This window comes from Oncorhynchus kisutch, linkage group LG5, assembly GCF_002021735.2.
Source record: "Oncorhynchus kisutch isolate 150728-3 linkage group LG5, Okis_V2, whole genome shotgun sequence".
Classification (NCBI taxonomy): domain Eukaryota; kingdom Metazoa; phylum Chordata; class Actinopteri; order Salmoniformes; family Salmonidae; genus Oncorhynchus; species Oncorhynchus kisutch.
In genome coordinates, this window is record NC_034178.2 from 75,970,051 (window position 1) to 75,994,768 (window position 24,718).

The following is a 24,718-nucleotide window of genomic DNA, read 5'->3' on the forward strand; positions in this document are numbered from 1 at the left end:
TCTCTCTGACCAGCTCTTCAAGAGAGGAAGGACTGTCTCTCTGACCAGCTCTTCAAGAGAGGAAGGACTGTCTCTCTGACCAGCTCTTCAAGAGAGGAAGGACTGTCTCTCTGACCAGCTCTTCAAGAGAGGAAGGACTGTCTCTCTGACCAGCTCTTCAAGAGAGGAGGAAGGACTGTCTCTCTGACCAGCTCTTCAAGAGAGGAAGAAGGACTGTCTCTCAGACCAGCTCTTCAAGAGAGGAGGAAGGACTGTCTCTCTGACCAGCTCTTCAAGAAATACTGTAACTAGTTGAGCTTCCTGCTTATGGATGAAAAGAAGGCTAGGTTTACTCTGATGCACCATTGAGCAACTTCCTTTGGAAAATTGAAGTTTTCTTAACTTGGTCTACTATATATTAGTCTGTTTTCTTAACTTGGTCTACTATATATTAGTCTACTGTTTTCTTAACTTGGTCTACTATATATTAGTCTGTTTTCTTAACTTGGTCTACTATATATTAGTCTACTGTTTTCTTAACTTGGTCTACTATATATTAGTCTACTGTTTTCTTAACTTGGTCTACTATATATTAGTCTGTTTTCTTAACTTGGTCTACTATATATTAGGCTGTTCTTTCCAGAACCAACCAGAGAAGTGCCTTCCTGAGCAGTCCCATCTGTTTCATGGTATGTTATATTACATGCATAACATTTGTATTTTAGTGCCCTCTGTGTTACACTGTGATAGTATCCGTTTTCTCACTGAGTGAATGTAAGCCAATAAAGCACAAATGTGTAAATGTATCTGCAGTGTGTTTTCTTTGTGGGTAAACACAATCACAGTGCAGACGAAAGCGTAACTCAATTCAGAAGCAACAAAACAATTGTTTCCATCACTGATGGGTTTGTGTGATGGAGAGCAAGACTCATCTTTATTCAATTCAATTACAACTGAATAATCAAAGGCATTAAGGTCCTATCTGTATGATAAACAGCAGTCATACGTGGATCCACTTGTTGGTTGAAGGATATAATGAAGAACAAACCATTTCATTACTCAGCAAACTGATCCTCCACATCCCATTGATAATGGATTTGACTAGATTAATGTTTCTCAATCACTGGACAAGTATTCAGGAAGCATCTCGGGGGGGGGGGGCTGGTCAGTTTCTCAACACTGGACAAGTATTCAGGAAGCATCTCGGCGGGGGGGGGCTGGTCAGTTTCTCAACACTGGACAAGTATTCAGGAAGCATCTCGGCGGGGGGGGGCTGGTCAGTTTCTCAACACTGGACAAGTATTCAGAAAGCATCTCGGCAGTAGGACTACAGATCCAGGATCAGCTCCCCCTTGTCCATACAGTATATAATCAGAATGCTCTACAAAAGGGAAAACCGAGATCAGCAGTCCTACTCCGAGAAGCTTTATGACCTGATCCTAGGTCAGTGGTCCTACTCCGAGAAGCTTTATGACCTGATCCTAGATCAGTGGTCCTACTCCGAGAAGCTTTATGACCTGATCCTAGATCAGTGGTCCTACTCTGAGAAGCTTTTATGACCTGATCCTAGATCAGTGGTCCTACTCCGAGAAGCTTTATGGCCTGATCCTAGATCAGTGGTCCTACTCTGAGAAGCTTTATGACCTGATCCTAGATCAGTGGTCCTACTCTGAGAAGCTTTATGACCTGATCCTAGATCAGCAGTCCTACTCCGAGAAGCTTTATGGATATGGGCCCTGGTCTCAGGGAGGCTGCTCACTGCTATTTCAGTTCCCAGACTGATCATTTTTATTTAAACAAGAGAAGTACTAGTTGGTCAGAACCCTGAAACACACTGTAGGGGCCCTGGTACAGAGACACACTGTAGGGGCCCTGGTACAGAGACACACTGTAGGGGCCCTGGTAGAGAGACAGACATGGTATAGAGACACCCTATAGGGGCCCTGGTACAGAGACACACTGTAGGGGCCCTGGTACAGAGACACACTGTAGGGGCCCTGGTACAGAGACAGACATGGTATAGAGACACACTGTAGGGGCCCTGGTAGAGAGACAGACATAGTATAGAGACACACTATAGGGGCCCTGGTACAAAGACACACTGTAGGGGCCCTGGTACAGAGACAGACATGGTATAGAGACACACTATAGGGGCCCTGGTAGAGAGACAGACATAGTTTAGAGACACACTGTAGGGGCCCTGGTAGAGAGACACACTGTAGGGGCCCTGGTACAGAGACAGACATGGTATAGAGACACACTGTAGGGGCCCTGGTACAGAGACACACTGTAGGGGCCCTGGTATAGAGACAGACATGGTATAGAGACACACTGTAGGGGCCCTGGTACAGAGACAGACATGGTATAGAGACACACTATAGGGGCCCTGGTAGAGAGACACACTGTCAGGGCCCTGGTACAGAGACAGACATAGTTTAGAGACACTGTAGGGGCCCTGGTACAGAGACAGACATAGTTTAGAGACACACTGTAGGGGCCCTGGTACAGAGACAGACATAGTTTAGAGACACACTGTAGGGGCCCTGATACAGAGACACACTGCCGGGGCCCTGGTAGAGAGACAGACATGGTTTAGAGACACACTGTAGGGGCCCTGGTACAGAGACAGACATGGTATAGAGACACACTGTAGGGGCCCTGGTACAGAGACAGACATGGTTGATCAGCCACAGACTGCTGTAAACAGGAGGGAGAGCTTTACTTCCACTTGAGGTCACAGACCAGCGCTATGTGGTCAGAGGGGTGTGAGACGCTGGGGAGGGCCTGACAGGTAGTGACCTCCTGGTGGCTGGGCAGAGGGATCATCTGATCTACCTGCAGCACCCGCGGGTCCATGAAGATATAGTCCAGGCATCCGTGGAAGCCCCCTACGTAGTTAGTATAGGCCGGCTCCCCGCAGGCGCTACTCAGCTGGAAGGGGTTGGAGACCTCCATGGGACAGAGCTCGTCCTGTCCGTTGGAGCTCCAGTCCGGGTGGGTGCTGTGCAGAACCCCCTGGCTCACCAGCTGGAAGACCCCCGAGGACGGGGTGCTGTTGAAGTCGCCGCAGAAGAGGAGCGAGGCGTCGGGGTAACTCTGGGTGATCACCTGCTGCAGCTGTTTCAGAGCTACTGCCATCTGGACCAGACGTACATTCCCACCTGTGGTGAGGACATAGAACTGTTAACGATGGAATATGGACTTGATTCACACTAGTGTGCCAACTCAAACTGTGATAGGTTGGCTTGGATGTTTAGTCCTCAGCATGGTTCCAGCAACTCAAACTGTGATAGGTTGGCTTGGATGTTTAGTCCTCAGCATGGTTCCAGCAACTCAAACTGTGATAGGTTGGCTTGGATATTTAATTTTGAGCATGGTTCCAGCTCGGCTCAGTATGGTAGATGTAACCGTGCCAACCCGGTAGTGTGAAATAGGTCATGTTGTGCTGCATAGCAGGAAGGGGTGGTGCTGCATAGCACAACATGGGGCGGCAGGTAGCCTAGTAGTTAGGGCGTTGGGCCAGTGACCGAAAGGTTGCTAGATCGAATCCCTGAAGCCGACAAAGGTAAAAATCTGTCGTTCTGCCCCTGAACAAGGGAGTTATCCCACTGTTCCTAGACTGTCATTGTAAATAAGAATTTGTTCTTAACTGACTTGCCAAGTTAAATAAAGATTTTAAAAATAGCTAAGGCCCTGAGTTTTACCTCACCATGTTACTTGATGAGGAACACCTCTGGGCTCCTGTAATAAGTGTAATAACACCTCTGGGCTGTAACTAGTGTAGTAACCTACTGCTGATAAAATAACACGTTACCTTTGGGATGCCAGTAGAGGTGGGTGTTGGCAACACAGATCTTCTTGGATGGATCGCTCAGACAGTGAAGGACACTCACCTAGAGAGGAGAACATAAGATCTTAGCCAATCAGAGCCAAACTGAGAGCCCAAAAGCAGATCCTTGAAGGCCTCGGATCCCAACCGGGAGCCAAAACACACCATATTACTGTACCTGTAGTGTGGTAGATCTCTGCATCACCTTCTCCTTCAAGGCAGGGTTGCTGTTCACTCTGTCCGACAGTTCTTCGTGGATAGGGTCTGACGTCAGAGCTTCACTCAGCATGATGTCGTGTTGACTGAGCAGTTTAAACTTTGACCTCCTGTAGTAGGTGGCCAAACCTTCGTGCTGCTTCTCCTTAATCCTGAAGACCCCGTCGAAGCCGAACGCATCCAGGGCCGGAGACAGACTGTCGGCGAACACGCTCTTATCCACTTCCTGAAGGCAGATGACGTCAGCATTATAGCCGGACAGCTCTTTTTTTATCAGACTTTGTCTGTAGTCCAGTTCCAATGCGTAGGGAGTACAATAAGGGTAAAGGACGGTTTTGGAGAGGTCTGTTTGTGCGTAAACGTCAGCTAAGATGTTGTATGACACTACTCTGACGGTCATGTCATCTGTGACCTTGTTGGTGTACATGTGTCTGTTGTCAAAGGTACAGGAACCGGGCCCTGCCTCGACTGTACCGGTGGTTACTAACTCATTGTCCATCCCACACCGTTTGCCGTCACCCGGCGTGCACGTCAGTTTAAGCTTGGAGCCAATGTCCATATTTGACGGGATGAACACTCGTTCGCTCCCGGCCTCGGTCCAACCATTCTCTCCTCGATGCTCCTCATCACCTGCACCGGACTTGCTCTCCTTGAACCATTTAAACCGACAGTCTTTTAAATCCCCGAATTCTACCTTGAGCTTCGGGCACACGGGGAACCCGGCCAGTAGAGAAGCGGGCAGCTCTGCCGTGGTGAATGTGGGAGGGTTCCTCTCCACTGTGTACTTACGGTCACCCACGTGTAAGACTGCCCCATCCTGCCAGGCATCGGAGTTTAGAGCATCCTCTGCCACAAAGTCTCCGTTGTAGTACAGCCTCACCGCTGCAGCGGGCTCCTGGGCGTCTGTGGGCGCGCCTTTGTTTTTCTTGTATTTTTTAGCTTTGCCCTGGCCCTTGATGATACTGTTAGCGATCCGTGCCAGTGCTTTGCCAAGCTCCTCGGTCTGGTCCCTGAGCATGTGTTTGTTGCTCCCATCAAGGACGAAGGAAATAGTGAGTTTGGATTCCCACGGGACACATCTTACCACGGCTCGATCCATTCTCCTGTAAAACCGACAAATTATGTTGTAGTTACCCCTCGACGAGATGGGCACGGTGTTTCGGAGAAATAATCTGGAGGCGGTTGTCAAATAGTTTAACATAGGGCCTAGTGCATGAGTGGACAAATAGTCCGCTGTATGATTAGCTAGCTAGTGGAGCGAAAGCGGTGATCTGAAACGTCAAACGTCTAATTCACCAACCGAACAACCAGTAGCTTCCGTTTTCAGAGTAGCATATTCGATTATGTTAATTGCATAAACTTGACTATGAACTTTAAATAGGGCTGAACATAGTATATATTTTTTTAAACGACCATCTCATTCTTTACCACGACTTTATCACGTATTTCGATCATTTCCACGATAGTACTCACTGTTTTTCTCAACAACTTCTTCTTTTTAACTCAATGGTAAACCTCTTCTAACAAATGGCACATACTGCCACCTAGTGTAGACTAGGGGTGTTCTACAAACCTGTTCCGAGGGGAACACACCCCTCCCGTAATGAAAGTGGCGTTGGAGTAAACTCTAGTAGCTAGCAAATACCCTAACGCTAACTCCTCCTCCCCACTCCCAGACACTGTCCTCTTATTACGGGATGTGCTCGTTATTTATTTGATTACAGTGTTTGTCTACTACTTCATCTGCCAAAACAATGAGTAGAAAGTGCTGTCTCATTCACATTACATACTTCATAGGAGCTGAATCAGACAGACAAACATCTGTCCCTGAACTCTACACACCAGCTGACAAAGCCTACACAGGTAATAATCTTCCTATGTGTTAAGTGTATTATAATTTGGTGATTTTATTGCGAATGGCAACAATGTCACACACCTTGTGTGTCTCGAACCCTGGTCTCCCTGCCCATAGGCAGACCTGCTATCCACTGGGGTGGCAGGTAGCTTAGTGGTCAGAGTGTAGAGGCGGCAGGGTAGCCTAGTGGTTAGAGGGGTGGCAGGTAGCCTAGTGGTTAGAGTGTAGAGGTGGCACGGTAGCCTAGTGGTTAGAGTGTTGGACTAGTAACTGGAAAGTTTCAAGATCCAATCCCTGAGCTGACAAGGTACAAATCTGTCGTTCTGCCCCTGAATAATGGTGCTAACCCACTGTTCCTATGCCGTCATTGAAAATAAGAATTTGTTCTTTAACTGACTTGCCTAGTTAAATAAAGGTTTAAAAAAACTGGCCCATTATTGTGTATCATTTTTGGGAGAGGAACCGAACAGGCCTACCTAAGCAAATCAAATGTTATTTGTCACATGCGCCGAATACAACAGGTGTAGATTTTACCGTGAAATGCTGACTGACGACCCCTTAACCAACAATGCAGAGTTAAAAAGTAAGAGAAGATTAGCAAATAGAAAAGAGGATTTATACTGAACAAAAATATCAACATAACATGCAGCAATTTCAGAGGTTTTAAGGAGTTACAGTTCATATGAGGAAATCAGTCAATTTACATACGTTTATTAGGCCCTAATCTATGGATTTCACAGGACTAGGCAGGGGCACAGCCATGGGTGGCCTGGGAGGGCAAAGGCCCACCTACTTGGGAACCAAGCCCACCCACTGGGGAGCCATGCCCAGCCATTCAGAGTGGCTGGGCACAAAAGGGCTTTATTACAGACAGAAATACATCTGTTTCATCAGGTGGCTGGTCTCAGACGATCCCACAGGTGAAGAAGCTGAATGTGGAGCTCCTGGGCTGGTGTGGTTACACGTGGTCTGCGGTTGTAAGGCTGGCTGGACATACTGCCAAACAACATTGAAGGCGGCTTATGGTAGATAAATTTACTTTAAATGATCTGGCAACAGCTCTGGTGGACATTCCTGCAGTCAGCATGCCAATTGTACGCTCCTTCAAAACTTGAGACATCTGTAGCATAGTGTTGTGTGACAAAACTGTACATTTTAGAGTGGCTTGTTATTGTCCCCAGCACAATGTGCACCTGTGCAGTTTAATCAGCTTCTTGATATGCCACACCTGTCAGTCAAGTGGATGGATTATTTTGGCAAAGGAGAAATGCTCACTGACAGGGATGTAAACAAATTTGTTCACAACATTTGAGAGAAATTAGCTTTTTGTGTTTATGGAACATTTCTGGGATCTTTTATTTCAGCTCATGAAACATCGGACCAACACTTTACATGTTGTGTTTATATTTTTATTCAGTATATTAACACAATAAAAAACAATAATGAGGTTATATACAGGGGGTTCCAGTACTGAATCAATGTGCAGGGTACCAGGTAGTAATGAGGTTATATACAGGGGGTTCCAGTACTGAATCAATGTGCAGGATACCAGGTAGTAATGAGGTTATATACAGGGGGTTCCAGTACTGAATCAATGTGCAGGGGTACCAGGTAGTAATGAGGCTATATACAGGGGGTTCCAGTACTGAATCAATGTGCAGGGGTACCAGGTAGTAATGAGGTTATATACAGGAGGATCCAGTACTGAATCAATGTGCAGGGTACCAGGTAGTAATGAGGTTATATACAGGGGGTTCCAGTACTGAATCAATGTGCAGGGTACCAGGTAGTAATGAGGTTATATACAGGGGGTTCCAGTACTGAATCAATGTGCAGGGGTACCAGGTAGTAACGAGGTTATATACAGGGGGTTCCAGTACTGAATCAATGTGCAGGGGTACCAGGTAGTAATGAGGTTATATACAGGAAGTACCAGGTAGTAATGAGGTAGATGGGTAGGGGTAAAAGTGACTAGGCAATCATGTTAGTAATAAACAGAGTAGCAGCAGCGTATGTGAAGAGTGTGAAAGTGTGTCTATGTGTGAATGTGTGTGTGTGGCGTCAATACGCATGTGTGTGTATGTGTGTGTTGGAATGTCAGTGTAGTATGTGTGAGTAGAGCCCAGTGAGTGTAGATAGATGTCAGTGCATTTAAATAGTCCGGGTAGCCATTTGATGAACTGTTCAGCAGTCTTATGGCTTGGGGGTAGAAGCTGTTCAGAAACATTTTGGTCCCAGACTTGGCACTCCGGTACCGCTTGTCATGCGGTAGCAGAGGGAACAGTCTATGACTTACGTGGCTGGAGTCTTTAACAATTTTTAGGGCCTTCCTCTGACACCGCCTGGTATAGAGGTGTTGGATGGCAGGAAGCTCAGCCCCAGTGATATACTGGGCCATACGCACTGCCCTCTGTGGCGCCTTGTGGTCGGATGCCAAGCAGTTGTCATACCAAGCAGGGACGCAGCCAGTCAAGATCAGTGCCAGTCCGTTCTGCCGCCCTAGGCGAGACCAAAAAATGCAGTCTCCGCAAACTACAATAGTCCTAGTAAGCAAAATGAGGTTGAAAAGACGTCTTAAAGACATATTTTCTAGACATTGAAGTTAAGTTCAATTTATGTTCTGAATGAAAGGTGAAAATACGTATTTTCCCGACGTTGAAATCAGACAAATTTTTCATTCACAAATACGTAACTTCTAGACCAAATCAAGGCTGGTCCAGACCGGAAAATATCTGAACCAAACATAGACGTTTATGATTGGTTCAGATGTGGTCCAGACCGGAAAATATCTGAACCAAACAGACTTTTATGATTGGTTCAGATTTGGTCCGGACCGGAAAATATCTGAACCAAACATAGACGTTTATGATTGGTTCAGATTTGGTCCGGACCGGACAAAAATCTATGTCCATGGATGTTGAATTCAAGGCCATTCTGGACCACACCAAACCTGAACCAAACATAGACCTCTGTGATTGCCCATCTATGTGGTAAGCCTACCGTTTGTAAAACACCAAAACACCAAACAGGACCAAACAGGACCAATACATTGGCTCGTACTTATTGGGGTGTAGCCTTACCATGTCGGCCGCAATGGAATGTGATGAATGCCCATCCATGTGGTAGGTCCACCATTTGTAAAACAGGCTGTAGCGTTGGCTTAGTTCTGATTCCTGATTCCTGTGACTAAGGATATTTGATCGGAGAAACCTGCATGATGTACAAAGTGTTTGTCTCATTACATTGTCATCCATATTATCTCCAGCCTGTAGGCTACAGAAAAGGCTACAAACTCTTTCTATCATATCCTATATCTGCTACATGATTTATTTATTCTAGATTGGTGGTTTTATGTGTTGTTGTTGGAGGTGCGTCTTGGTCAGTTTAGCTCAGAAAATGCCGCCCTCTTCAATCTTCCGGCATAGAGGGCCGACCGTGGTCAAGATGCTCTCGATGGTAAAGCAGAAGCACTTTTTTAGGATCTGAGGACCCATGCCAAATCTTTTCAGCCTCCTGTGGGGGAAGAGGTGTTGTCGTGTCCTCTTCCCTACTGTGTTGGTGTGTTTGGACCATGATAGGTCTTTAGTGACGTGGACACCGAGGAACTTGAATCTCTCAACCCGCTCCACTCCGTCCCAGTCGATGTGAATGGTGGCATGCTCTGACCTCTGTTTCCTGTTGTCCACGATCAGCTCCTTTGTCTTGCTGACGTTGAGGGAGAGGTTGTCCTGGCACCACACTGCCAGGTCTCTGTCCTCCTTCCTATAGACTGTCTCATCGTCGGGAGTGATCAGGCCTACCCCCGTCGCATCGTCGGAAACTTACTGATGGTGTTGGAGTCATGGGTGAATAGGGAGTACAGGAGAGAACTAAGCACCCACCCCTGACGGGCCCCCGTGTTGAGGGTCAGCATGGCCGATGTGTTGTTACTTACACTCACCACCTGGGGGCGGCCCGTCAGGAAGTCCAGGGTCCAGTTGCCCAGTTGCAGAGGGAGGTGTTTAATCACAGGGTCCTTAGCTTAGTGATGAGCTTGGAGGGCACTATGGTGTTGAACACTGAGCTGTAGTCAATGAAAAGCATTCTCACATGCATTCTCACATGCATTCTCACATTCTCACTCCTTTTGTCCAGGTGTGAAAGGGCAGTGTGGAGTGCAATAGAGATTGCGTCATCTATGGGTCTGTTGGGGCAGTATGCGAATTAGAGGGGGTCCAGGGTGTCTGGGATGATAGTTTTGATGTGAGCCATGACCAACCTTTCAAAGCATTTCATTGCTACAGATGTGAGTGCTACAGGTCGATAGTCATTTAGACAGGTTACTTTGGCATTCTTGGGCACAGGGACTATGGTGGCTTGCTTGAAACATGTAGGTATTAAAGACTGGGTCAGGGAGAGGTTGAACATTTCAGTGAAGACACTTGCCAGCTGGTCAGCGCATGCTCTCAGTACACATCCTGGTAATCCATCTGGCCCTGCGGCCTTGTGAATGTTAACCTTTTTAAAAGTCTTACTCACATCGGCTACGGACAGTGTGATCACACAGTCGTCCAGAACAGCTGGAGCTCTCTTGCATGGTTCAGTGTTGTTTGCCTCGAAACGAGCATAGAAGGTATTTAACTCGTCTGGTTGGCTCGCGTCACTGGAAAGCTCGCGGCTGGGTTTCCCTTTGTAATCTGTGATAGTTTGCAGGCCCTGTCACATCTGACAAGCATTAGAGCCGGTGTAGTAGGATTCAATCTTGGTCCTGTATTGACGCTTTGCCTGTTCGATGGTTCGTCGAGGGCGTAGCGAGATTTCTTTTGCATCTGGATTAATGTCCCGCTCCTTGAAAGTGGCAGCTCTAGCCTTTTAGCTCAGTGCAGATGTTGCCTGTAATCCATGGCTTCTGGTTGGGATATGTACAGTGCCTTCAGAAAGTATTCATACCCCTTAAATTATTCCACATTTTGTTGTGTTACAGCCTGAATTCAAAAATGCATTAAAAAAAATGATATAATGACAAAGTGAAAACATATTTTTAGAATTATTTTCAAATGTATTGCAAATGAAATACAGAAATATCTAATTTACATAATTATTCACACCCCTGAGTCAATACATGTTAGAATCACTTTTTGGCAGCGATTACAGCTGTGAGTCTTTCTGGGTATGTTTCTAAAAGCTTTGTACACCTGGATTGTACAATATTATTTTTTAAATTCTTCAAGCTCTGTCACATTTTTTTCAGTACTACTCCAGTGCCTAGTTTCAAACAGGAAGCATGTTTCAGAATGTTTTTAATTCTGTACAGGCTTCCTTCTATTCCCTCTGTCATTTATATTAGTATTGTGGAGTAACTACAATGTTGTTGATCCATCCTCAGTTTTATCCTATCACAGCCATTAAACTCTGTAACCGCTTTAAAGTCACCAAATCCCTGAGTGGTTTCCTTTCTCTCCAGCAACTCAGTTAGGAAGGACGCCTGTATCTTTGTAGTGACTGGGTGTATTGATACACCATTCAAAGTGTAATTAATTACTTCACCACGCTCAAAGGGATATTCAATGTCTGCTGTTTTTATTTGTACCCATCTACCAATAGGGGCCCTTCTTTGCGAGGCATTTGAAAACCTCCCTGGTCTTTGTGGTTGAATCTGTGTTTGAAAGGGATCTTACTATTATCTGTATGTGTGGGGTACAGAGATGAGGTAGTCATTCAAAAATCATGTTAAACACTATTATTGCACACAGAGTGAGTCAAATGTGACTTATTATGTGATTTGTTAAGCACAGTTTTACTCCTGAACTTATTTAGGCTTTCCATAACAAGGAGTTGAATACTTTACTCAAGACATTTCAGATTTTTATTAATTAATTAATATGTAAACAGTTTTTTAAACATAATTCCACTTTGACATTATGGGGCACTGTGTGTTGGCCAGTGACACAAACTCTCAATGTAATTACATTTGAACTACAGGCTGTAACACAACAACATGTGGAAAAAGTCAAGGGGTGTGAATACTTTCTGGAGACACTGGTCACGACTGTGGGGACGACTGTGGGGACGACTGTGGGGACGACTGTGGAGACGACTGTGGGGACGACTGTGGGGACGACTGTGGAGACGACTGTGGTCACGACTGTGGGGATGACTGTGGGGATGACTGTGGGGACGACGCTCTCTGTCTCTCTCTCTGTCTCTGTCTCTGTCTCTCTCTCTCTCTCTGAGAGGGGTTGGGTTAAATGTGGAACACACATTACAGTTGAATATATTCTAGGTGCCCCCCTTTCCCTTTGATCTATGAACGTTTGTATATATTGAAGATGCAGTAGTCAGTATTAAAACTGAGGACCAGACAACTTTTTGTTGCAGTAGTCAGTATTAAAACTTCACTTGTGAGAAAGTGAAGGGCGTTATGTTAGATGGCATCCAATGGTTTAAGAGTCACCTGGCTGCTGCATTCTGGTTAATAGAGTCACCTGGCTGCTGCATTCTGGTTAATAGAGTCGCCTGGCTGCTGCATTCTGGTTAATAGAGTCACCTGGCTGCTGCATTCTGGTTAATAGAGTCACCTGGCTGCTGCATTCTGGTTAATAGAGTCACCTGGCTGCTGCATTCTGGTTAATAGAGTCACCTGGCTGCTGCATTCTGGTTAATAGAGTCACCTGGCTGCTGCATTCTGGTTTATAGAGTCACCTGGCTGCTGCATTCTGGTTAATAGAGTCACCTGGCTGCTGCATTCTGGTTAATAGAGTCGCCTGGCTGCTGCATTCTGGTTAATAGAGTCACCTGGCTGCTGCATTCTGGTTAATAGAGTCACCATAGTCAAGAACTGTCAGGAAAGTTGACTAATCAATCTGCTTCCTTCTGTTTTAGGGAGAGGCAAGATCTATTTCTAAAAAATTAAAATTAAATATATATTTGTTAAATGTTACATACCTGTCAATCCAAAAGACCAGATATTTATAGGTGGGAACCCGATTGATGGGAGAACCATCCAATGAAGTCCAACTGAAGCATTTTTTTGTGAGAATTAGAGAACAGCATGTATTTATTTTGCCCACATTAAGTACACACTTTAAACCAACCAGTACTGTGTCGAAGGCCTTGGAAAGGTCTATAAATAAGACAGCACAATGATTTTTATGATCTAAGCAATTTAACACATCATCTAAAACAAGCTTAGCAGCTGAAACTGTACTACGTCCTGGTCTTAAACCCAGACTGGCTGAAACTGTACTACATCCTGGTCTTAAACCCAGACTGGCTGAAACTGTACTACGTCCTGGTCTTAAACCCAGACTGGCTGAAACTGTACTACGTCCTGGTCTTAAACCAGACTGGCTGAAACTGTACTACGTCCTGGTCTTAAACCCAGACTGGCTGAAACTGTACTACGTCCTGGTCTTAAACCAGACTGGCTGAAACTGTACTACGTCCTGGTCTTAAACCCAGACTGGCTGAAACTGTACTACGTCCTGGTCTTAAACCAGACTGGCTGAAACTGTACTACGTCCTGGTCTTAAACCCAGACTGGCTGAAACTGTACTACGTCCTGGTCTTAAACCAGACTGGCTGAAACTGTACTACGTCCTGGTCTTAAACCAGACTGGCTGAAACTGTACTACGTCCTGGTCTTAAACCAGACTGGCTGAAACTGTACTACGTCCTGGTCTTAAACCAGACTGGCTGAAACTGTACTACGTCCTGGTCTTAAACCAGACTGGCTGAAACTGTACTACGTCCTGGTCTTAAACCAGACTGGCTGAAACTGTACTACGTCCTGGTCTTAAACCAGACTGGCTGAAACTGTACTACGTCCTGGTCTTAAACCAGACTGGCTGAAACTGTACTACGTCCTGGTCTTAAACCAGACTGGCTGAAACTGTACTACGTCCTGGTCTTAAACCAGACTGGCTGAAACTGTACTACGTCCTGGTCTTAAACCAGACTGGCTGAAACTGTACTACGTCCTGGTCTTAAACCCAGACTGGCTGAAACTGTACTACGTCCTGGTCTTAAACCAGACTGGCTGAAACTGTACTACGTCCTGGTCTTAAACCCAGACTGGCTGAAACTGTACTACGTCCTGGTCTTAAACCAGACTGGCTGAAACTGTACTACGTCCTGGTCTTAAACCAGACTGGCTGAAACTGTACTACGTCCTGGTCTTAAACCAGACTGGCTGAAACTGTACTACGTCCTGGTCTTAAACCCAGACTGGCTGAAACTGTACTACGTCCTGGTCTTAAACCAGACTGGCTGAAACTGTACTACGTCCTGGTCTTAAACCCAGACTGGCTGAAACTGTACTACGTCCTGGTCTTAAACCAGACTGGCTGAAACTGTACTACGTCCTGGTCTTAAACCAGACTGGCTGAAACTGTACTACGTCCTGGTCTTAAACCCAGACTGGCTGAAACTGTACTACGTCCTGGTCTTAAACCAGACTGGCTGAAACTGTACTACGTCCTGGTCTTAAACCAGACTGGCTGAAACTGTACTACGTCCTGGTCTTAAACCAGACTGGCTGAAACTGTACTACGTCCTGGTCTTAAACCAGACTGGCTGAAACTGTACTACGTCCTGGTCTTAAACCAGACTGGCTGAAACTGTACTACGTCCTGGTCTTAAACCAGACTGGCTGAAACTGTACTACGTCCTGGTCTTAAACCAGACTGGCTGAAACTGTACTACGTCCTGGTCTTAAACCAGACTGGCTGAAACTGTACTACGTCCTGGTCTTAAACCCAGACTGGCTGAAACTGTACTACGTCCTGGTCTTAAACCAGACTGGCTGAAACTGTACTACGTCCTGGTCTTAAACCAGACTGGCTGAAACTGTACTACGTCCTGGTCTTAAACCAGACTGGCTGAAACTGTACTACGTCCTGGTCTTAAACCAGACTGGCTGAAACTGTACTACGTCCTGGTCTTAAACCAGACTGGCTGAAACTGTACTACGTCCTGGTCTTAAACCAGACTGGCTGAAACTGTACTACGTCCTGGTCTTAAACCCAGACTGGCTGAAACTGTACTACGTCCTGGTCTTAAACCAGACTGGCTGAAACTGTACTACGTCCTGGTCTTAAACCAGACTGGCTGAAACTGTACTACGTCCTGGTCTTAAACCAGACTGGCTGAAACTGTACTACGTCCTGGTCTTAAACCAGACTGGCTGAAACTGTACTACGTCCTGGTCTTAAACCCAGACTGGCTGAAACTGTACTACGTCCTGGTCTTAAACCAGACTGGCTGAAACTGTACTACGTCCTGGTCTTAAACCAGACTGGCTGAAACTGTACTACGTCCTGGTCTTAAACCCAGACTGGCTGAAACTGTACTACGTCCTGGTCTTAAACCAGACTGGCTGAAACTGTACTACGTCCTGGTCTTAAACCAGACTGGCTGAAACTGTACTACGTCCTGGTCTTAAACCAGACTGGCTGAAACTGTACTACGTCCTGGTCTTAAACCAGACTGGCTGAAACTGTACTACGTCCTGGTCTTAAACCAGACTGGCTGAAACTGTACTACGTCCTGGTCTTAAACCCAGACTGGCTGAAACTGTACTACGTCCTGGTCTTAAACCAGACTGGCTGAAACTGTACTACGTCCTGGTCTTAAACCAGACTGGCTGAAACTGTACTATGTCCTGGTCTTAAACCAGACTGGCTGAAACTGTACTACGTCCTGGTCTTAAACCCAGACTGGCTGAAACTGTACTACATCCTGGTCTTAAACCAGACTGGCTGAAACTGTACTACATCCTGGTCTTAAACCAGACTGGCTGAAACTGTACTACGTCCTGGTCTTAAACCCAGACTGGCTGAAACTGTACTATGTCCTGGTCTTAAACCCAGACTGGCTGAAACTGTACTACCTCCTGGTCTTAAACCAGACTGGCTGAAACTGTACTACGTCCTGGTCTTAAACCAGACTGGCTGAAACTGTACTACGTCCTGGTCTTAAACCCAGACTGGCTGAAACTGTACTACGTCCTGGTCTTAAACCAGACTGGCTGAAACTGTACTACGTCCTGGTCTTAAACCCAGACTGGCTGAAACTGTACTACGTCCTGGTCTTAAACCAGACTGGCTGAAACTGTACTACGTCCTGGTCTTAAACCAGACTGGCTGAAACTGTACTACGTCCTGGTCTTAAACCAGACTGGCTGAAACTGTACTACGTCCTGGTCTTAAACCAGACTGGCTGAAACTGTACTACGTCCTGGTCTTAAACCAGACTGTCTGAAACTGTACTACGTCCTGGTCTTAAACCAGACTGGCTGAAACTGTACTACGTCCTGGTCTTAAACCAGACTGGCTGAAACTGTACTACGTCCTGGTCTTAAACCAGACTGGTAGACATTTAGAATAGAATGAGAAGTTTACAAAGTTCTTAGCTGACAGGTGGCCAGAGATTCTGAAACTTGGGAAAGGCAAGATGACTTGGAAATTGGATGGTAGTTATCTAAGTCCGAAGGATCTCCTCCTTTTTGTAGGGGAGGACATGTGCCACTTTCTAGATCTTAGGGATAACACCAGAAACAATTTTCAAGTAAAAAATATATAATCAATGATTCTGCAATAAGTGGGGCAGAGAGCTGCAGTAAGAAGGGATCAAGATAATCAACCTCTATGGATTTTTAATATTTTTTTAGCAAGGTACTTAGTACATCATAGATATAACATTGTTGAAATGAAGATAAAGGCCGTGTATCTGAAAAATCTATGAATGATTCGTTCTTTGCTGTAATTTTCAGAAACTATTTTTTTCAAAAAGGTTGCCAGCTGAGGCAAAATGGTTATTATAAATGCACCACAAATGTCAATTCGGACTATTATGGGACCAGCTAGGGAAACATGGGTGGAGTATTGTTAATTTGACTGAACCAGGAAAAAGGAGCGTGGGATGTCTCTCCTCCTCTTCCGTCTCTTGTGGTAGCAGCTGAAATGACGTTCTACCGAGTGAAGGACAGTACCACCACATGACCAGCAGATGGCAGTGCTAATTCTGTCTTGTCAAGTCCATTATTGGCCTCTACAGTGGATGTAGATTTGCATAGGTCAAGAGCATGGACATACAGTATATTATTATTGTTGCTTAAACATATTGTTCATGCACAGGTACGGATGGGAAATCATTTATAGGTCCTGGATGGGAAATAGTTTATAGGTCCTGGATGGGAAATAGTTTATAGGTTCGAGATGGGAAATAGTTTGTACTTCCTGCAGGGGGAATGCAGGTGCATGTCCCACAAATAAACGCAACAAAGCTCCTATGCAAAAACCCTTACTAATCTCAGCATAGTCTAGTAGCCTACTGACATTAAAAGCATGATTCAGAAATTAGGGAGAGAGATTTTAATTACAGAAGAGTGGATTCACTTTTTCAACGCTAGTTAAGGATACTATAGTTATCATGTTTCACATTGAATGTATTAACTACAAAAAGGTAAGACGTTTTAAATGTTTTATTCTGGTGCTGCTCTGCAATCATAAGCTTGTTCGCTAGCTAACCAGCCGCTCTAATGTGAAGCCAACTCTCCGAAGTTCAAAGACATTCAAAAGTTCCTTGATAGAAAGCCTCTCCTCCGTAGGTATAATTCAAATAATGCATGTCACAACAAGAGGCCCAGCACTTCAAGCCAAGCCTCCCCCTCCTCTCTCCCCACCAGCAAAATGTACATCGCATCTCACGCCCAACCTGGTCTCAGGTATTCCGTAAGTAAATCTCCTTTTTTTGTTGGTACCTTTATTTAACTAGGCAAGTCAGTTAAGAACAAATTCTTATTTACAATGACGGCCTACCGGGGAACAGTAGGTTAACTGCCTGTTCAGGGGCAGAACGACAGATTTCGTTAAGGTTAGCAGTTAGGTTAAAAGGTTATGGGAATGGTTAGCTAACATGCTAAGTAGTTGCAAAGTTACTAATTAACTAGAATAGTTTGTGATGAGATTTGAACTCACAACCTTTGGGTTGCTAGATGCTTGCATTCTACACTCACATATCCACCCTGACAAGTGGATTTAATGTCAAGCTTTTTTTTTTTTTTAAGACAATTTCAGAGGTTTTAAAAAGGAACAGAAAGGAATGCTATAAACTGTAACTTTTGTTTGGGTCGAACCGGTTCAGAACTTTATTTTTCTGGTCGGAACAGTGGAATGGAATGAAAAGAAATTATAGTTTTGTTCAAAACGAAACGATTGGGAAATAATTTGGCTCCCAACCACTGATACAGAAACACAATGAACTCGGTGGCTGAATTGAAACATGACCTGGACATTCTACTCTAGTCACAACGTATTTTAACCAAAGGAAGAAACATGAATGAAATCTGCCAATTTTGTATAAAATGTGTGGTTCTTAATTCCATGTGTCATTTTGAAACTGTGTTTCTTTTCTTCTGCTTTACTCAGCATTTTGATTTTAGCAAATGATCGGAAAATATAACATGTCACCTTGGATGGGGTGTGGTTCACCACGTTCAACAGAAACTCAGAAAGTAACAATTAAATGCTGAGGGATCAGTTTCATTTCAGTAAAATGCCTCTGAAGATTTGATAAGAAAGATAAATGCTTGCAAACTGTGGATTATCTATTTATTTGAACATGTTTTTAACTCTTTAAAAAAAATAAAGTACATATGTGGTCACAAAGACATCTGCCTCTGGAGGAAATGTCAGCACAATAACTGTTCGACGCGAGCTTCATGAAATGGGTTTCCATTGCTCAGAGCCTAAGATCAGGCTGTTATAGCAGCAAAGGGGGCGGGGACCATCTCCATATTAATGCCCATGATTTTGGAATGAGATGTTCGACTTGCAGATGTCCATATACTTTTGGTCATGTGGCGTACATAAACAAACACACTGATGTGTTTCTGTAAAGCCTGAGCACTACAGTAGATCGGTGTGGAGGAACTTGACTACTGTAGTGATCAGGCTTTGCTGCTATAACAGCCTCTACTCTTCTGGGAAGGCTTTCCAGTAGATGTTGGAACATTGCTGCTATAACAGCCTCCACTCTTCTGGGAAGGCTATCCACTAGATGTTGGAACATTGCTGCGGGGACTTGCTTCCATTCAGCCACAAGGGCATTAGTGAGGTCGGGCACTGATGTTGGGCGATTAGGCCTGGCTCACAGTCGGCGTTCCAATTCATCCCAAAGGGGTTCCATGGAGTTGAGGTCAGGGATCTATGCAGGCCAGTCAAGTTCTTCCACAACGATCTCGACAAACCATTTCTGTATGGACCTCGCTTTGTGCACGGGGGCATTGTCATGCTGAAACAGGAAAGGGGCCTTCCCCAAACTGTTGCCACAAAGTCAGAAGCACAGAATATTCTACAATGCCATTGTTGCATGCTGTAGTGTTAAGATTTCCCTTCACTGGAACTAAGGGGCCTAGTCCGAACCACGAAAAACATCTTTCCGAATGCATTGATTAGATTGTTCCAATACCTAAACATGACAAAGATCTGCAGTGTTAACAGTGTTAACAGGGTTAGGAAGCTAATGGTGAAAGAATGCCATTTAGGAATGGGATGGGTCGAGAATCTCCACCTTATGACACAGAGTAAACTGATTCCTGATCAGAGAAGTGTGTGTGCGTGTCTGGGGAGAACAGTGAAATGTATCCCATGTTGACACGCAGTAACGCTAACTCGTTATTTCTGTACTTTTCAAGGAGGAAGGAAGATGGCCCATGTGGAATGATGACAGCTTCCTGCAGAGTCACATACAGGTTGATACAGTTCAGTTGTTGGTGGTAACATGCAACACAGCACTGCTTGCTTCAGTAAATCTTAAAATCTACCAATTTGATGACCCGGTTGGAGGCATTTCCTTTTGATGTTCTGTATTATGGCATACTTCATGTTTTGTGGGGACCCCAGGATGAGTAGCTGCTGCTTTCACAACAGCCAAAGGGGATCCTAATAAAATACCACATTGCAAAATAACCTTGTGTGGAGTGAGGAGCCATAAGTATGTTGGGTCGTCATAGTTGTGGCTTGAGATATGCTAAATAGGCAGTCTTAAATTAACCAACCAAAACGAGGAAGAAGAGAACAGAGAGAACTCCTTCCGATTCTAGAACACTGGGAATTAAAATAACATTCTGTCTAATTCAGCATTCTATTATACCACCAGCCCATGTGACATCTACAGACATGGGCTATATTTAATGTTATAATAGGAAAAACTATAGAGAAGAGCAGTTGAGAGGAGAGGATAGGAGGGAAGAGTGGGGAGGCGGGGAGAGAGGAGGGAAGAGAAGAGAGGAGAGATAGGAGAGGAAAGGAGGGAGGAGAAGAGAGGAGAAGAGAAGTGTCCCTCCTGTTGCTGCAAACACAGATATAGGATCTTCATTTGATCCCCCTGGTACAGGAGAACTTCCCTGCAAAGCAGGAAAAGTACAACTTGGAGTGTATTTGAGGTTTAAAAAGGTTTTTGAAGTTCAGATTTTTTTTATTTTTAAATAAACCCCAACAGAAAACATCCATTAATTATAATCCACATAATAATTGACATTTCCTGTTAATGCAGGATTATTTTCCTGCTGTAGCAAAATGGTTCAAAGGAAGATCCTTCATCATATGTGAGTAAGGAGAGTCACAGTTTTCTCTCATGATTGATCTCAACTGAAACTGTTGCCCAACAGAAACTCAATGTCTCTCTCTCTCTCTCTCTCAAACCTGGGATTGTACTTTTGTCCATCACATCAGCTGCAATACCGTAAATCCCCTAAACCTAACCCTTGTCACAACCCCAACACCGTGAGGGTTAAGAACAGTTTGTGCGTGTTGACATCCTGTGAGTTTTATAAATAGGTTATAAAGTACATCTAAAAACCACTTCAACTCTGAGCAGAGGACCGACCTCACATTATCTGATGTACATTCTTATCCACTTACAAGAGGAATTATGATAAAATACAGATGTGTCACCTAGTCATCTCAGGGATTTGAATCAGCAACCTTCCAGGTACTGGCCCAATGCTCTTAATACTAGGACACACACACAACACAAAAATCAGATCGATTATAATTTCTCTAATATATAAGAATCCTCTGACTCAGTATCTCCATGATAACTTCAGATATACTGTAACAGTTTCTACTGAGACGCCTGCTGAAAGACTGAAACACCTGCTGAAAGACTGAAACACCTGCTGAAAGACCGAAACACCTGCTGAAAGACCGAAACACCTGCTGAAAGACTGAATCTCCTGCTGAAAGACTGAAACACCTGCTGAAAGACCGAAACACCTGCTGAATCTCCTGCTGAAAGACTGAAACACCTGCTGAAAGACTGAAACACCTGCTGAAAGACTGAAACACCTGCTGAAAGACTGAAACACCTGCTGAAAGACTGAAACACCTGCTGAAAGACTGAAACACCTGCTGAAAGACTGAATCACCTGCTGAAAGACTGAAACACCTGCTGAAAGACTGAAACACCTGCTGAAAGACTGAAACACCTGGTAATGAATAAATCACCTGCTGAAAGACTGAATCTCCTGCTGAAAGACTGAATCACCTGCTGAAAGGACTGAATCTCCTGCTGAAAGACTGAAACACCTGCTGAAAGACTGAAACGCCTGCTGAAAGACTGAAACACCTGCTGAAAGACTGAAACACCTGCTGAAAGACTGAATCACCTGCTGAAAGACTGAAACACCTGCTGAAAGACTGAAACACCTGGTAATGAATAAATCACCTGCTGAAAGACTGAATCTCCTGCTGAAAGACTGAATCACCTGCTGAAAGACTGAATCTCCTGCTGAAAGACTGAAACACCTGCTGAAAGACTGAAACACCTGGTAATGAATAAATCACCTGCTGAAAGACTGAATCACCTGCTGAAAGACTGAATCTCCTACTGAAGACTGAAACACCTGCTGAAAGACTGAAACACCTGCTGAAAGACTGAAACACCTGCTGAAAGACTGAATCACCTGCTGAAAGACTGAATCTCCTGCTGAAAGACTGAATCTCCTGCGGAAAGACTGAAACACCTGCTGAAAGACTGAAAACACCTGGTAATGAATAAATCACCTGCTGAAAGACTGAAACACCTGCTGAAAGACTGAAACACCTGCTGAAGGACTGAAACACCTGGTAATGAATAAATCACCTGCTGAAAGACTGAAAGACTGCTGAAGACTGAAACACCTGCTGAAAGACTGAAACACCTGCTGAAAGACTGAAACACCTGGTAATGAATAAATCACCTGCTGAAAGACTGAAACATCTGCTGAAAGACTGAAACACCTGGTAATGAATAAATCACCTGCTGAAAGACTGAAACATCTGCTGAAAGACTGAAACACCTGGGTAATGAATAAATCACCTGCTGAAAGACTGAAACACCTGCTGAAAGACTGAAACACCTGCTGAAAGACTGAATCTCCTGCTGAAAGACTGAATCTCCTGCTGAAAGACTGAAACACCTGCTGAAAGACTGAAACGCCTGGTAATGAATAAATCACCTGCTGAAAGACTGAAACATTGCTGAAAGACTGAAACACCTGGTAATGAATAAATCACCTGCTGAAAGACTGAAACATCTGCTGAAAGACTGAAACACCTGGTAATGAATAAATCACCTGCTGAAAGACTGAAACATCTGCTGAAAGACTGAAACACCTGGTAATGATAAATCACCTGCTGAAAGACTGAAACATTGCTGAAAGACTGAAACACCTGCTGAAAGACTGAATCTCCTTCTGAAAGACTGAAACACCTGCTGAAAGACTGAAACACCTGCTGAAAGACTGAAACACCTGCTGAAAGACTGAAACACCTGCTGAAAGACTGAAACACCTGGTAATGAATAAATCACCTGCTGAAAGACTGAAACACCTGGTAATGAATAAATCACCTGCTGAAAGACTGAAACACCTGCTGAAAGACTGAAACACCTGCTGAAAAGACTGAACACCTGCTGAAAGACTGAAACACCTGCTGAAGACTGAATCACCTGCTGAAAGACTGAAACACCTGCTGAAAGACTGAATCACCTGCTGAAAGACTGAAACATCTGCTGAAAGACTGAAAACACCTGGTAATGAATAAATCACCTGCTGAAAGACTGAAACACCTGCTGAAAGACTGAAACACCTGCTGAAAGACTGAAACACCTGGTAATGAATAAATCCACCTGCTGAAAGACTGAAACATCTGCTGAAAGACTGAAACACCTGTAATGAATAATCACCTGCTGAAAGACTGAAACACCTGCTGAAAGACTGAAACACCTGCTGAAAGACTGAATCTCCTGCTGAAAGACTGAATCTCCTGCTGAAAGACTGAAACACCTGCTGAAAGACTGAAACGCCTGGTAATGAATAAATCACCTGCTGAAAGACTGAAACACCTGCTGAAAGACTGAAACACCTGCTGAAAGACTGAAACACCTGGTAATGAATAAATCACCTGCTGAAAGACTGAAACATCTGCTGAAAGACTGAACACCTGGTAATGAATAAATCACCTGCTGAAAGACTGAAACATCTGCTGAAAGACTGAAACACCTGGTAATGAATAATCACCTGCTGAAAGACTGAAACATTGCTGAAAGACTGAAACACCTGCTGAAAGACTGAATCTCCTGCTGAAAGACTGAAACACCTGCTGAAAGACTGAAACACCTGCTGAAAGACTGAAACACCTGCTGAAGACTGAATCTCCTGCTGAAAGACTGAAACACCTGCTGAAAGACTGAAACACCTGGTAATGAATAAATCACCTGCTGAAAGACTGAAACACCTGGTAATGAATAAATCACCTGCTGAAAGACTGAAACACCTGCTGAAAGACTGAAACACCTGCTGAAAGACTGAAACACCTGCTGAAAGACTGAAACACCTGCTGAAGACTGAAACACCTGCTGAAAGACTGAATCACCTGCTGAAAGACTGAAACACCTGCTGAAAGACTGAAACACCTGGTAATGAATAAATCACCTGCTGAAAGACTGAATCTCCTGCTGAAAGACTGAATCACCTGCTGAAAGACTGAATCTCCTGCTGAAAGACTGAAACACCTGCTGAAAGACTGAAACACCTGGTAATGAATAAATCACCTGCTGAAAGACTGAATCACCTGCTGAAAGACTGAATCTCCTGCTGAAAGACTGAAACACCTGCTGAAAGACTGAAACACCTGCTGAAAGACTGAAACACCTGGTAATGAATAAATCACCTGCTGAAAGACTGAAACATCTGCTGAAAGACTGAAACACCTGGTAATGAATAAATCACCTGCTGAAAGACTGAAACATTGCTGAAAGACTGAAACACCTGCTGAAAGACTGAATTCCCTGCTGAAGACTGAAACACCTGCTGAAAGACTGAAACACCTGCTGAAAGACTGAAACACCTGGTAAGACTGAAACACCTGCTGAAAGACTGAAACACCTGGAATAAATCACCTGCTGAAGACTGAAACACTGGTAATGAATAAATCACCTGCTGAAAGACTGAAACACCTGCTGAAAGACTGAAACACCTGCTGAATGACTAAAACACCTGCTGAAAGACTGAAACACCTGCTGAAAGACTGAAACACCTGCTGAAAGACTGAAACACCTGCTGAAAGACTGAATCACCTGCTGAAAGACTGAAACACCTGCTGAAAGACTGAAACACCTGGTAAGAATAAATCACCTGCTGAAAGACTGAAACACCTGCTGAAAGACTGAAACACCTGCTGAAAGACTGAAACACCTGGTAATGAATAAATCACCTGCTGAAAGACTGAAACATCTGCTGAAGACTGAAAACACCTGGTAATGAAGTAAATCACCTGCTGAAAGACTGAAACACCTGCTGAAAGACTGAAACACCT

General features: G+C 44.5%; 1 protein-coding gene and 1 long non-coding RNA gene across 2 annotated transcripts; one reads left to right on the top strand and one right to left on the bottom strand.

Annotated features, from left to right (window-relative positions):
- Positions 1–862: 862 nt before the first annotated feature.
- On the bottom strand, positions 863–5,564 carry pde12 (phosphodiesterase 12). Its single transcript, XM_020484037.2, has 3 exons — positions 3,987–5,564; positions 3,794–3,872; positions 863–3,140 (listed from the first exon to the last, which is right to left on the bottom strand). The coding sequence occupies exons 1-3, from the start codon at positions 5,223–5,225 to the stop codon at positions 2,698–2,700; spliced, it is 1,761 nt and encodes a 586-aa protein (XP_020339626.1). The 5' UTR covers positions 5,226–5,564; the 3' UTR covers positions 863–2,697.
- On the top strand, positions 4,965–20,296 carry LOC109891474 (uncharacterized). The gene is made up of 3 exons (XR_002255536.2): positions 4,965–5,076; positions 5,822–5,887; positions 19,555–20,296. It is a non-coding gene; the product is annotated as an uncharacterized LOC109891474 (long non-coding RNA).
- The last annotated feature ends 4,422 nt before the right edge of the window (positions 20,297–24,718 follow it).